This window comes from Sinocyclocheilus rhinocerous, unplaced genomic scaffold (assembly GCF_001515625.1).
Source record: "Sinocyclocheilus rhinocerous isolate Xijiao unplaced genomic scaffold, SAMN03320098_v1.1 scaffold148, whole genome shotgun sequence".
In the NCBI taxonomy this organism is placed as follows: domain Eukaryota; kingdom Metazoa; phylum Chordata; class Actinopteri; order Cypriniformes; family Cyprinidae; genus Sinocyclocheilus; species Sinocyclocheilus rhinocerous.
In genome coordinates this window covers 3,906,268-3,920,465 of record NW_015653472.1, presented here as the reverse complement: position 1 = coordinate 3,920,465, position 14,198 = coordinate 3,906,268, and the positions used below count along the sequence as shown (strand labels likewise).

General features: G+C 37.6%; 1 protein-coding gene across 3 annotated transcripts in view; it reads right to left on the bottom strand.

The window, feature by feature from the left end:
* Positions 1 to 12,019, bottom strand: part of LOC107716224 (neural cell adhesion molecule L1-like) — an 18,916-nt gene extending 6,897 nt beyond the window's left edge. For 2 of the 3 annotated variants that reach the window (XM_016522605.1, XM_016522606.1), the window contains exons 1-14: positions 11,792 to 12,019; positions 10,244 to 10,258; positions 8,847 to 8,949; positions 7,482 to 7,675; positions 5,479 to 5,865; positions 4,399 to 4,513; positions 4,125 to 4,309; positions 3,769 to 3,900; positions 2,912 to 3,049; positions 2,542 to 2,653; positions 2,169 to 2,329; positions 1,669 to 1,828; positions 1,443 to 1,567; positions 1,105 to 1,206 (exon numbers count right to left, since the gene is read on the bottom strand). In XM_016522605.1, coding sequence (XP_016378091.1) covers positions 1,105 to 1,206; positions 1,443 to 1,567; positions 1,669 to 1,828; positions 2,169 to 2,329; positions 2,542 to 2,653; positions 2,912 to 3,049; positions 3,769 to 3,900; positions 4,125 to 4,309; positions 4,399 to 4,513; positions 5,479 to 5,865; positions 7,482 to 7,675; positions 8,847 to 8,949; positions 10,244 to 10,258; positions 11,792 to 11,915 — 2,053 coding nt within the window. In that variant the 5' untranslated portion in view covers positions 11,916 to 12,019. The remainder of the gene's footprint in view (positions 1 to 1,104; positions 1,207 to 1,442; positions 1,568 to 1,668; positions 1,829 to 2,168; positions 2,330 to 2,541; positions 2,654 to 2,911; positions 3,050 to 3,768; positions 3,901 to 4,124; positions 4,310 to 4,398; positions 4,514 to 5,478; positions 5,866 to 7,481; positions 7,676 to 8,846; positions 8,950 to 10,243; positions 10,259 to 11,791) is intronic. The other variant, XM_016522607.1, reaches the window with a different exon arrangement.
* Between the last annotated feature and the right edge of the window lie 2,179 nt (positions 12,020 to 14,198).

Genomic DNA, 14,198 nt, shown 5'->3' with positions numbered 1-14,198 from the left:
GCAGGGCTGTCCAAACTCGGTCCTGGAGGGCCGGTGTCCTGCAGAGTTTAGCTCAGACCCTAATTAAACACACCTGAACCAGCTAATCAAGCTCTTATTAGGCATAGAAACTTCCAGTCAGGTGTGTTGAGGCAAGTTGGAGCTAAACTCTGCAGGACACCGGCCCTCCAGAACCGAGTTTGGACAGCCCTGCTTTAGGGTCTCTGTAGAAAGTCTATGGAGCAAAGGGAGGCAAGCCTCCGCTGTAACTTTACCTGCGGGTGTCGCTGTTTGACAGTGTTACTTTATAAAAAAACGAGTGACTTTTATACTTTTAATGCCATATTTAGTAATTTTTAGAGGAGACACTGCCTCCCTTGCCTCCTCGGAGGAAACGCCCCTGATATATATATATATTATACACAAAATATTTTACTTGTTTAAGTGCATGTCATGTGACTAGTTACCAACAGCAGTGAATCATGAACATGTGTTTTTGAAATGACTGAAATTAAATCTCATAGGGTACTTATATTTTATAGTAAATATTTTAGGTCAAAGGGGTTTGGCTAATAAAAATATATGGGAATCCCTGTGATAGGAAACTTGTGCAAACTGCAAAATTGCCTCAGAAAAAAGTTAGTTCTGAGAAAATGCGGTTTGATATTTTGTTTGTGAACGCAATGACATTTATACATATTAAATGTGGCTTATGTGGCAGAACAGCATACGTTGTTTACGTCCAGCGGATACTCTCCAAAATGGCACCAGGGTGATGCGGAGAAGACGAATTGTTGAATAAAGTCGTTATATTTTTTTTCTTTTGCACACAAAAAGTATTCTCTTAGCTTCGTAAAATTACGGTTGAACCACTGATGTCACATGGATTATTTTACAGATCTCCTTGCTACGTTTCTGGACTTGGGAACATTTCAGTTGCGTTGCTGTCTATGCAGGGTCAGACAGCTCTCAGATTCCATCAAAAATATCTTAATTTGTGTTCCCGAAGATGAACGAAGGTCTTACGGGTTTGAAACGACATGAGGGTAATTAATGACAGAATTTTCATTTTTGGGTGAACTATCCCTTTAAACTGTTGCCTAAACAGGAAAACATTTATGGTACCTAGCACAGGGCTGTTATGATCATCTCCAGGTGTCCAGCTGAGAGTGACACTGCGATCTTTAGGTTCGGTCATCTGTATTTGTGTCGGAGAGTCTGGTCGGTCTGGTGAATGAGGGTTGACAAAGAGGTCAGGGGGTAAGATGCTAGTAAAAACAAGGCATCTATGGTTTTAAAGGTTATTACTTGAATATGCCTACAGCAAAACATGTCCTTTTGTCCTTTCTGTAGGTCACATTATCATACAACTTGCAATACACATACAGCTATATAGATCCAGACACATAAAAGGGTTTAGAAATGGCCATATTAGAGAACAGGCAGATTATAAAGTTACCTACCAACGATAGTGATGGAGCCACTCGCTTCAGCCATATCCAGAGTGGTAATGACTTCACAGGTGTAAATCCCTTCATCCTCTTCCTCAACATCAGGTATTATGAGGGTGGATTCGTCTATCATGTACCTAAGACATTTATGGTTAATAACGTTCATGAGATCATGTTATACCGCTTAAATTTAGCCTTTTTGAAGCATTCTGAGGGAAACAAAGGTATAATAGCATACTTGTCAGAATCAGAGGATTCTGTGAGCTTCTGTCGGTTCTTCCTCCACTGGACTTGAGGGGTGTCCTGCCTGGAGTCCACCTGGTACTCGCAGGTGAGGGTAGCGGGCTTCCCCCTCTGGATTCGCAGAGCCAATGGAGGTTTCACAATGACTGTCTTATCTGAGGGACAAAATTTCTATTTGTAAAAAATATCTTTTTTTGTCTTGTTTCAATTTTAAAAAAATTATAGTAAAAAAAAATCCACAAGAAACAAGATTATGTAAGATAACAAGAGACTTTAAGAGAATATATCTTGAATTAGTTTAATTTTATTTTTACCTATTTTCCTTGTTGTACTAAAAGTCTCTGTACACATATTAGTATTTAATAATATTTTGCATATTTTTTGTCCCTAGTATGTGGATATTAGAACACAAAAAAAGCCAAAATGAACATTAACAAAAGAAATTATCCTAAAAGCCTGAAATGGAGCCTTTTCTAAATATGGTGTGGAACTCACTGAGTACATCCAGCTCAGCAGTGATGGTGATTTTACTGTTGCTAACAGTGCAGGTGTACTGGCTGCTGTCATTGAGGGAGGCGTTACTGATCTGTAGAGAGCCATCGGGTAACTGGCTCATCCTTGGGTTGGCTTCAAGAGCACCCCAGGTCTCACCCTCCCTGTGAACGCACAAAATATTTATTTTAGCCTGTTCAAATGGTAGCAGTGTGCCAAAATAACACCATGTTTTTTCCCGAAATGTTGACTATTGAGTATGATTTTGCCCATTTTCCCAACGGACTCCCCACACTACACCAATAATCAGGACAGCTGGCCGGAGCAGTTCTGGCATGTGAGGAAGGGACACCCCACAGGATAGAGTCTGTCTCACCATGTGACATTGGGCTGAGGAGAGCCAAAGGTCTCACAAGCCAGCTCAGTCGTCTGTCCCTCTGCCACAGAGTACATGAGACCATCTTCTGTCAGAATCTGGGGAGGCAGTTCTAGAGAAACAAAATAAAAACATTAGAAAATGTATTTAGTTTTTGATTTTTGAGTTGTGATTGGCTATGCAATTATGTTCAGGGTGGTTGCTAATGCTATGCTGTTGCTAAGGTGTTTTGAGTGGTTGTTAGCATGTCGCTATGTGGTTGCTAGGGTAGTTTATAAATACGTCTACGATATTCTGATCCCTGTATTTTGCCTTAGCAAGCACCACAACAAAAATAACTTTTTAGAGCTGTTTTTGGAAATTCCCTTACCTATAACATAGACGTAGGTATTGATGAGGATAGATCCATGCTTATTGACTGCTTTGCACTGATACACTGCAGTGTCACTGAGTTCCACATTCTTCAGAGTGAGAACGCCATGTTTCAAGCTGCGTCTGGGTTCAATATCTACGCAAAAAGACACCTCAATATGTCAATACAAGACCATATACCAATGTCTCAAACAAAGATTATTCTACATATACAAGCAAAACATACAGTTAAGGGACAGTTCACCCAAAAATTTAAATTGTCAATTTATTCACCTTCATGTTGTTCCACATATGCATTTCTTTCTTCTGTTGAACACGGAAGATGATGTTTTGAAGAATACTAGTAATCAAAAAGTTGCTGCTAGCCATTGACTTTCATAGTATTTTTTTCCCTACTATTGAAGTCAATGGCTACCAGCAAATATCTTCTTTTGTGTTCAACAGAAGAAAGAAATTCATGCAAGTTTGGAACAACATGAGGGTGACTAAATGATGAAAAAAAGAAAAAAATTTTGGTGAACTATCCTTTTAAACCAGTGATTCCAAATTTTTTTTCTCAGCTGAATCCCTTGGACTTAAAATATTTAAGTATCTCCTGAGATTTTAAGTTAATATTTCAATAATTTAACAACACATTCACATGGTCACAATTCTCTCATTTCAGTTAATGTTCACATGACGTGCAGGAAAACAAATATATTTTTTAGTAAGTTTTTTATTTTATTTCAATTTTACAGTTTTGTGATTTTATTAATTAGCTTTGCATCAAATCACAAACCCATTGCAGTTCCTTCTCAAAACCTAGTGTGGGAAACCCCGCATTAAGAAATGGAATGTGTCTTGACAATCAATTACCAGTAAGAATATTGCCATTGATGCTCCAGGTGACCTCAGGGCTGGGAATACCATCAGCTTTACATTCCAGTTTGACTGTATCTCCCGGGGCGTACAGTTGGCTCTTTGGTTTTTTAATCCAATATGGGGCAGCTATACCACCACAAAACACAAACAACTAATCATGAAAGGTCTCAGCCAACAATTATATGCAACCTTCCAAAAGGGAAGTGAGGTAGTCAATAGTTTAATTTTAAGTTGTTGTTTTTTTTGTTTGTTTTTTAAGTCATCCTCCCATTGATTTTCTCAAGTTCACACCCCACATCTAAATCTAAATCTGGAGAGGATGTGATCTGGCAGTGTGAAGCATGCAGTACCTTCCACAGTGACGCTGTAGGTGTGAGTGATCATGCCTTGCAGATTTGTGGCAGTACACTGGTACTCGCCACTGTCAGACTCTGAGATATTCTTAAAGCGCAGAACTCGATCATAACTATCTTTGGATGTGCGGGACTCTGACAGGACTCCATCCTTCCTGATCCACTGGATTTTGGGAGACGGCCTAGTAAGTGAGAGAATAGGATGTAAACACACCGGACACTTTTTAAGGAAGTAACTGTCAATGACACAGTCAGAGCAGGTTTGACTTACAGGCCCTGAACAATGCACTCCAGCTCCAGGTTTTGGCCACTGAGCACCAGATAGGAGCTGTGGGAGCCAGTGGGTCGCATCATTTGTGGCCTTCTGTTACGCACTACTGAGTTAGCTACAGATACAGACAAAGACAGAATTATTGAGGGGAATGAGGAGAGAGCATGATAAACAATTACAGCTGCAGTAAGTGGGTGTTCACACAGGACTAAGACTGGGCAAAAAGGCTTAATATCTCAATATTTTTTCAGACTTTTTATGACATTAGACAGAATGAAAAATGAAAGAACATTGGATGGATGGATGGACGGAATGAACAAAATAAACAATGGATGGATGGATGCATGGATAGATGGACAGCACAAACAAAATAATGGATGAACAGATGGATGGACAGAATAAAAGAAATGATGAATGGATGGACAGACAGAACAAAAGAAACGGTTGAATGGATGGAACAAAAGGAATGATGGATGGATGGATGTAAGTGGGTGCACGATGGATGGAACAAAATAAATGATTGACAGATAAATGGATGGATGGATGGAACAAAATAAATTATGGATGGATGGACAGACAGAACAAAAGAAACGGATAGATGGACAGATGGTTGAATGGATGGATGGATGGAACAAAAGAAATGAAGGATGGATGGATGGATGGACAATTACAGCTGCAGTAAGTGGGTGCACGATGGATGGATGGAACAAAAGAAATGATTGATTGATTAATGGATGGATGGATGATGGATGGAACAAAAGAAATTATGAATGGATGGACAGACAGAACAAAATGGATGGATGGATGGATCGATAGAACAAAATAAATGATGGATGGATGGATAGAACAAAATAAATGATGGATGGACAGTTACAACTGCAGTAAGTGGTGCATGATGGATGGATGGAACAAAAGAGATAGATAGATAGATAGACAGATAGATAGATAGATGTTTTATGTAGATGTGTATTTTAAAAATAACTCAATGTCTTGCTCTTGCTCTTCTGTTCAGCCCAAACGTTTTTTAGAAACAGCAAAGGTTGGTCAAGGACAGTCAGCATCCTCTGTCTTGATGCTTACAGGGGACAACAGTGAGTTTGATGGGCTCTTTGAGGACGATGATGCGCGCGCTGGGGAACTGAGTGTTGCAGGTGTAGTCGTCTCGACTGTCTTCCACAGTCACATGAGAGAAGTACAAGTTTCCATCGCGACCCTGAATCACACGATCGTTTTGCTGAATGTGCCGCAACTCTAAGAGAAAAAGATTTAGACACAGATGCATATATGTCGATATTGCTGAGATATGGCTCATGTTTAACATGGATAAACCAGGATAAAACAGACTCTTGTCCATCCAGTGGATGACCGGAGCCACAGTGCTGTTAGGAGGATTACAGGGAAGCACCACACTCTCTCCTTCCTCCACCTTCTTCGACACCTTCTTCTCCTTCTGTAGAGTGGGAGTGTCTGCAAGAGAACAGAGAATTAATTTAAATTACACTACCGTTTAAAAGTTTTTAATGCTTACCATGGCTGCATCAAAAATACAGTATAGCAGTAATACTGTTAAATATTATTACAATTAAAATAACTGTTTGCTATTGTAATATATTTTAAAATGTAATATGTTCCTGTGATGAATTTTCAGCAGCCATTACTCCAGGCTTCAGTGTCATATGACCCTTCAAAATCATTCTAATATGCTGATTTGGTGCTCAATGTTATTATCAATGTTGAAAACAGTTGTGCTGCTTAATATTTTTGTGGAAAACCTTATACAGCTTTTTTTTTTTTTTCAGGATTATTTTATTAATAGAAAGTTCAAAAGAACTGCATTGCATGATTAGTGTAGTTACCAAATCTAAAACATAAAAAACGTTCTTGACTTGAAATAAACTTTAACTGAAATAAAATAAAATATGAAGTAGTAAACTTATTTTATTTCAACTAGTTGCCATAGCAGCATTTCTCATTTTCATTTAGTTTAACTTTATGTACTAAAATAACTAAAAAATAAAACTTATACTAAATAAATAAATAAATAAATACTATAGGAATATATAAAAAAAAAACTAATAAAAATGGAAACTACAAACAAACAAACAGCTAAATTTTGAGCTAAAACCTTAGCTATAATTAAAAAGAAAACAGAAAATACAAAAATAAAAACTAATAAAAAAACTAATAAAAACTGTAATATCTCAATGATACTAAAATAACACTGCAGCATTCATTTGAAATAGAAATCTTTCGTTGTCTTTACTTATTCACTTATGATCAATGCAATGTATCCTCACTTAATAAAAGTATTGATTTCTTTTTTTAACTTTTTGCTGACTTTAAACTTTAATTCTTAGACAAAGATGGGAAAGATTTAAAATTACTGTTTACAATACAATTTCAGATACATTTTATCCTTGTGAGAAACTGGAGTGTGCTAAGTAGCTAGCAAGCACAGCTGACATTATTCAGAAGATGCCTTAGCTTGAAATCATATGAAATAGGTGTGTGATGACGCGCATATTAATGTGGCCAGCCCCAGCTGCGTGTAGAGTTCATAATATGTGGGCTATTGTTAGCTCCGCTCATGCTGAGTACTCTCACTTCCTGCACATATTAATCCCACGAGTGGCCGTCCCCGCTGACACACTTACACGACTCACACTGGTTTCTCAGGTAACCGTTGTCAGGGAAACTGGCAGAGAGGTCCAGATAGAGTGAAGGAGACAGGTAGATTGCTAGATAGCTAGTCAAAACAATAGTTTTGTTGTTGTTTTTACGTACAAAGCGCCGCTCGGTGTTGTGTTTGATAGCTAACTGGGATGCAATCTGGGATTTTTATTCGTTCTGGAATTCTTTGAACTACTAGTGTGACTGGCACACACAATGAGCTGTAATTTTCCTCTAAATGCCATTTTGTGTGTATGACACAACAGGGGGAAGGGGGCTTGATTTTGGGCTGTTATCTGCTGTGCGCCAGATTCTCTCTACAGAAAACTCACTGCATGTGGTAACGTCAGGATATCAAACAGGCAATCATAAGTGTGTCGGTTTATAATGCTGCAGTAATGAGAGCGACTTACTCTCTGTGACAATACGAGCCTCGTTAGACACCGCCGTGCCGAGATCATTAGACGCGTAGCAGTTATATCTGCCTTGGTATTGGTGAATGGGTCCATCTTTGGCTGTCAAAGAAAAGGTCCCAGAATCTCTGGACACAGAGAGTTCAGGGTCTTTAGAGGGGTCAAACTCCACACCATCTTTCACCCAGCGGAACCTAGCAATAGTGCAAATAAGAAATAAATTTCAGTCATTTTTAACATAATATAGAAAAATAAAATTGCTATAGTGATAAAATATTTTTTTAACCAATCCCTTTTAAGATTAATAATAAATTATCTCACAAAACTGTTCAACAGTTTGGTGTCAATAAGATTTTTGATTTCTTTGAAAGCAATTAACACTACTATTCAGGAAGGATGCATTAAATTGGTCAAAAGTGAAGATAAATACATGAATAATGCTACAAAAGATTTCGGTTTCAAATAAATGCTGTTCTTTTGAACTTTCTGTTCATCTAAGATATTAAGCAGCACAGCAGTTTTCAGCTAAGCTAATAATAATAAGAAAAGTTTCTTGAGCACTAAATAATCATATTAGAATGATTTCTGAAGGATCGTGTGACACTGAAGACTGAAGTACTGGCTGCTGAAAATTCAGCTTTGACGTCACAAGAATAAAATACATTTTTTAAATATATTACAATACAAAATTAACTTTTTCAATTAAAAAAAACATTTACTTTAAATTGTAATAATATTTCACCATAGTTTTTACAGTATTTTTGATCAAATAAAGGCTTTAGAGATTTAATTCAGAAACGTTAAAAACTCTTATCGACCCCAAACTTTTGAATGCACGTGTATATAATGCACGAAAATAGTATCCATAATACCTTATAATACACCTTAAAATAACTGTAACCATATTTACAATATTTACATTATAATACTCAAATATATAACCCTACCTATTTAAATCATGTTTAATGTGAATTAATGTTTAATGTAAATTTAAAAAAATCTGTCTCACATTTTATTTTTGAATTAATACATTGAATATTGATTTTTTCATTTTATTTTTAAGTGGCACTCCTAGTTTTCCATATCATATAGGCCTCAAAGCTAATAGACATGGACTAAAAGCCATAAAAGACACATTTTGATTTTATGGAGTCTTTAAAAGACATAATATAGTATTATAATGCACGATATAGGTTTAAATGTGAATCTAGGAATTGGTTTGTATAATAGTGTATTGAAACTGTGGTTACAATTATTTATGAAAGAATGCAATGCAAAATAAAAAGCAATATATAAAGCATTATATACTGTATAGGCTTCAAGTAAACTTATCAAATTATGTAACGTGTTGCTATGGATACTAACGTGGGCGGGGGATTCCCAATTGCCTCACAGGTGAGTGTGATGTCATCTGCTGAAAAGGTGGTGACAGACTCTGGCTGGGCGGTAATCACTGGGGGGCTTTTCACTGTGGAGAGAGTACACAATCACACACCAAACATTCAATTATCTAGTTACATATCTGCGAGCTGTGAAGTTAGCAAAGCAACACCCTAAAAATAGAAATAGACATCTATTTTCACAGAGCTATAATAATTTCAGCTCATTTGTTAGTCGCTTCAGACGTGGATAAGGAAAGGCAAATTAGTCACAGTAGTTAGGCAGCCTTTCCGCTGACCTGCTGTAATCACATGACACCAATATTCAAAACAACATAATGATCTGCTGCGACACTGACTTCAGTAAAGTTTCCCACTAAACCTCAGCAATGTTCTGAAGCAAGTGCCCCTGAATCTCACCAATGCACACATTCAATTATTTCCAATCGGCATATGCGGGAAACGCAATATCGTGCATGTCATTAGGAACTCCCAAGTGAAAAGAGGGAAATGAAAAGCGCAGTGTAAAGCGTGCAGAGGTAATACATGGAGATTAGGTGAGCCTAAGATGTTCTCTAAGTGTCGGTTGTTTTACGGATGAGTGGCCTGTGAAAGCATGGGAGAGCAAGAAGAAACTGAGACTAGAAGAATGAATAAGAGTCAGACAGCGAGAGAATAAAGCATTAGTGATGTAATCTACGGACAGAGTCACTGAGGCTATAAACAAGTGCTTATACTAGACACATAACAACACTGATGTCTAGGAATGGGTAGAGTGATCCTCACTATGCAGTTTAGACTTTAGACTTCCACATGCACAACTAGAAGGACTGGCTGTTCATTTAGCTTTAGGAATGGAAGCTTCTTGTTTCCAAACACCCTTCATTTTGCTTTAGTACAGAGGCACCAGAGTACATGCTGAACTGAAAAGACTATATCTGTCTGTCTGTATAAATCATATCTGTCTGTCTGTCTGTCTGTCCGTCCATCCGTCCATCCATCTTCATTTTAATGCCAAGAAAAGGTGGACAAGGAGGAGGAAAAACCATAGATTAAAAAAAGAACACTGTTTAAAAATTCATGTAATTGCTGATGATGGACCAGCTTATGGACCATTAACCATTATAACTGGGAGGCATGTCCATCCCTCGTGCCTTTATGGAAGATAATCATTAATTTTAAAAGACTCATGCCTTAATGCACCCTTGAATTTTGCACAATCATTCCCACACTTCTAAATATAGCCTAACAAACAAATTTCTCAGCTGATCAGTTTTGGCTGTTGCTGCAGGCTGTCTTCCGTTATTGGAATGAGTGCGGGAAATTTTTGTGGAGTAGAGCTAGTACATGCAGAAACATATTTTACATGCTAGAAATACTCACAGTCTCTTATTTTGTCTATCCATTGAGTCAGCAGGGGGGAAAAAATACATATTTTTAGATTACAGTAATGCACATCGACAACATGCACTCATGTTTTACACACTTGAACACTTAGAAGCATGCACACAGATACACATAAACTGTACCTATATATCTATTTTTCCTAAATGAAGTACAACACCCTTCATCTAACCCAAACCTCTACAGACACCTTTTTAATTAAGATACTAATTGTCTCATTTATGAAACTTTTTTTTCTAATGAGGATTAGATGTTTAACCGATTTGCACAGTTCCAGAAATTTGGCCCGCCCCTCACAAGTATAGCAGACAAGTACTCGCACAGAAACGCACATTTGTTCTTCTGTCATGGTGTGAACTTTCTATTGACTTCAATTGTTTCCTGTTTTAGTATTTTTTTTTAAATATTTATATTTTTGATCCCATCACAAAAACCATTTAGCATTTTTAGATTTTCATTAAGACATTATTAAATTTTTTTTTAGGCTGTTTTCCTCATAATATTGTACAGGTTTTACTATCCTCGTGAGTACATTCAGCTCCCACAGTGAAGACAAAACCTGACCTCCACCCACATAGACTGCATTAAGCCTTTTTTGTAATGAAACAAATGTTTGCGCTGGTATGATTACACTGTTTGGAGGCGAAACAAAGAAAACACATGATGCCAGCTCAAACACCTGGACTATAGATCAGCTGGCCAACAAGAGGCACACCAGAGATAACAAGATGCTGGCAAAGCAGAGCTAAAATAAACTCCCTATCTAGCTATTTTCCTTCCTTGACTTCAACCATCCTTTTGCAAGACTGCTTGGTCCTGCAGTCCCAACAACTTAAGAAAACAAACGTGCTGAATGTCTGAAAACTGCAACACGGGCCGTGAGACAGGAACAGAGCATTGGCACAGAGCATATGGGATGGCCCAGGTCAGGCTGTGTTTGCTAGCTGAACATGTTAATGTGGGTGTGTTATCGATCTCATTGGTCACATCCATGTCCACATTTCCCGTTTAAAGGTCACTAATTGAAAGTCAAGAGAAACCGTGACCTTTAATGTAGGTGTAACACTTCACCGACATCTCATTCTGGTGCATTTCTGTTTTGCAGTTTTTAACAACTAGTCTTTCTCCTCTTCTTTTGTGTGTGTGTGTGTGTCTTTTGAGGGGCGGGAAAGAGATGATACATAGCTGCAATCTTAAATTGCAGATGTACAAAAATAGCAACAAACCCAGTGCTGTTTATAGCTTTAGGAAGCTTGTAGCAGCTGCTGTTTTTACAGTTCCAGCTCAGGTGCGTTTCAATCACTGCATGCTTGAATGTCCTTTCTAATCAGGCCTGTACTAGGTGCTCAAATCAATAGTATAATCAATTTAACAATTAAACTCAGTTAAAACATCTCATTCTGCACTTTTTTTTTTCTACCATAGCAAACATTATAATACTGCAAAAATCAAAGCAAATAAATTTTTTTTTTTTAAAAACTCGCCATGCACATGCATATTGAAGGCAATGTAAAATCCTGTACTCACATTTGGATGGGATGTTGATGGTGGCATTCCCGGGCCTGGGAGCCACAGACAGCAGGAGGAGAGGGAACAGGAGAGCAGTGCATCGCCCCCTGCTGCCCACCTGCTGTTGTGACGTGGCAGGCATTGCACCTGCTGACAGGCACAAACACAACGGGCAGGAAAATCTGCGATTATCCCAGTCAGGGAAGAGCAATCTTCACTGTTTCTTCTTCCTGTATGTTTCTCTCAGGTCCACACCCTCCTGATGCACTCTAACTGCAAGAGAGGAGAGAGTGTGTAGAGAAAAACCATTCAGACCTCCACATGGCCCAGGACAGAGGGAGCCAGAAAGATGAGAGACAAAAGACAAAGTGAGAGGACGAGAAAATTGGGAGGGGTGAAGTTGGGGGCACAGTAAAAAACAGATATGTTAATGCATGATATGTTGTGACCATACAGTAGAGCAAACCATAGAGCATGGCGTTAGCAACACAAGGCCATGGGTTTGATTCCCTGGGAATGCATGAATTGATAAAAATGTACTGTACTTAATGCAATGTAAGTCGCTTTAGATAAAAGCATCTGCCAAATGCATACATATAAATGTTAATACCAGTCAATTATTATAAAATATAATGTAGTGGTAGCGTGGTAGAGTGATGGTATCAGACGCAATATTTATTATTATATTAATACTGATAATATAATGATAATATTTATTATTATTATTTACTACTATCAGTATTTAATATTTATTCTTACATTAATACCGATTCTATATATTTATATATATATATATATATATATAATTTTTTACTATTAGTAGTAGTAGTAATGGTAGCGGTAGCATTAATACTATAATAATAATAATAATATTTAAGTTATCATTTATTTATTTGTTTGTTTGTACTACTACTACTACTTCTACTACTACTACTACTAATAATAATACATATTATTGTATCTGATATTGGCAGAGTAATATCAGAGCATACCTTTTTACTCTATGAAAAGTATTTCTATATACTCTATAAAATTAGTATGCTTAAAAGTTAGTTATCAGTCATAACATTAAAATATTCTGTATCAGCTAAATCTTCTATATCAAGGCACTTCACTATTTAAAGCGGCCAGTCTGGCCACTTATTCCTAAAAGACTCAATACAGAACAAGATATAATACATTCAACTGATATAAATACCAGACATAATTTTATAGATAAAGTGACCGTAAGTGCAAGCACATGGCAAAATGTCCTTATCGCAATCACAGATCCACAGTCATCTCATAAAGCAATTTACTCAATGGATTTCCTCAGCAAGATCTCAGAAGACCTTAATGGTCAGGGTTATTAATGCATAATGATGAATGAAGGCCGGTGTAAGATGAATATAAAATAATGTCTGGGTCTTTTTGAGGAGACTCTTTAAAAGAGAAGATAAGCATCTATTAGAGCAGCTATCGCTCACGCCACAGGCTTATGAGATACTCTGCAGGAGGAGTTCTCCATCTGTACTTGGGCCTGCCAAATGACACCACAAAGGCCTGCGTGTGTGGCTCCATTTATCAGTACCATCACTGGATCAAACAACTGTCTTTTTTCATTCACAAGCCTTGATCACACTACTGTACAAAAAGGAGCTCCCCGAGGACATGTGATAAAAACTTTAGACAGAGAATGAGGATGAAATCAAGTAAGGAGCGAGGGATGGATATTTTTGTTGGCTCGGGTGCAGCGTGTCTGACAGCAGCTGGAAGCTATGCATATCTTTAGTTGGGCACTGCTGTACCCTACTGGTGCCAAACCCTGGAGCTGAGTGACCTTGGAGCAGAAGGAAAGGTTGTAGGAGGAGTAAAGCACAATCTTTCACTCTCCCACACCCTTGCACACACACAAAGACAACCCAGCTGAAAAGACCAGCTCAGACTAGCATGAATTTCCAAGCTGTTTCATGTAGGTCTGTGGTGGTTTGGGTTAGCTGGTGGACAACGGCTGGATCACAGTTCCACAAGGCCCCTGGGAACACGTCTCCACCCTCTTCCCTGACACCTCTGCTGCCCCTAGTGGCAGACCCCATAATAAACATAAAACAAAAAATATATACAATTTTGTCAAAATAAATTAAAAATACAACACAAAAATTTATATTATAATTCCATGTAAAGGTGTGGTCACAAAAAAAAATCTGCAAAATGTTGTGGTTAAAAAAGGACATCCATTGTCAATAGTGTAGCAATGTATGAAATATACAGAAGTCACTTTCAAACTACTGTAATTTTCCTGAAAAAAAAAGTCACCAGGTCAAAATTTTAATTGTTGATTAGTAATCCAGCAAATACGGTAAGTCTGTTTAACCAACTATTTGAAACCATTGTGAAATCTGTGTGGGGAAATCATTTATCAATTATATAAAATCAATTATCAAAA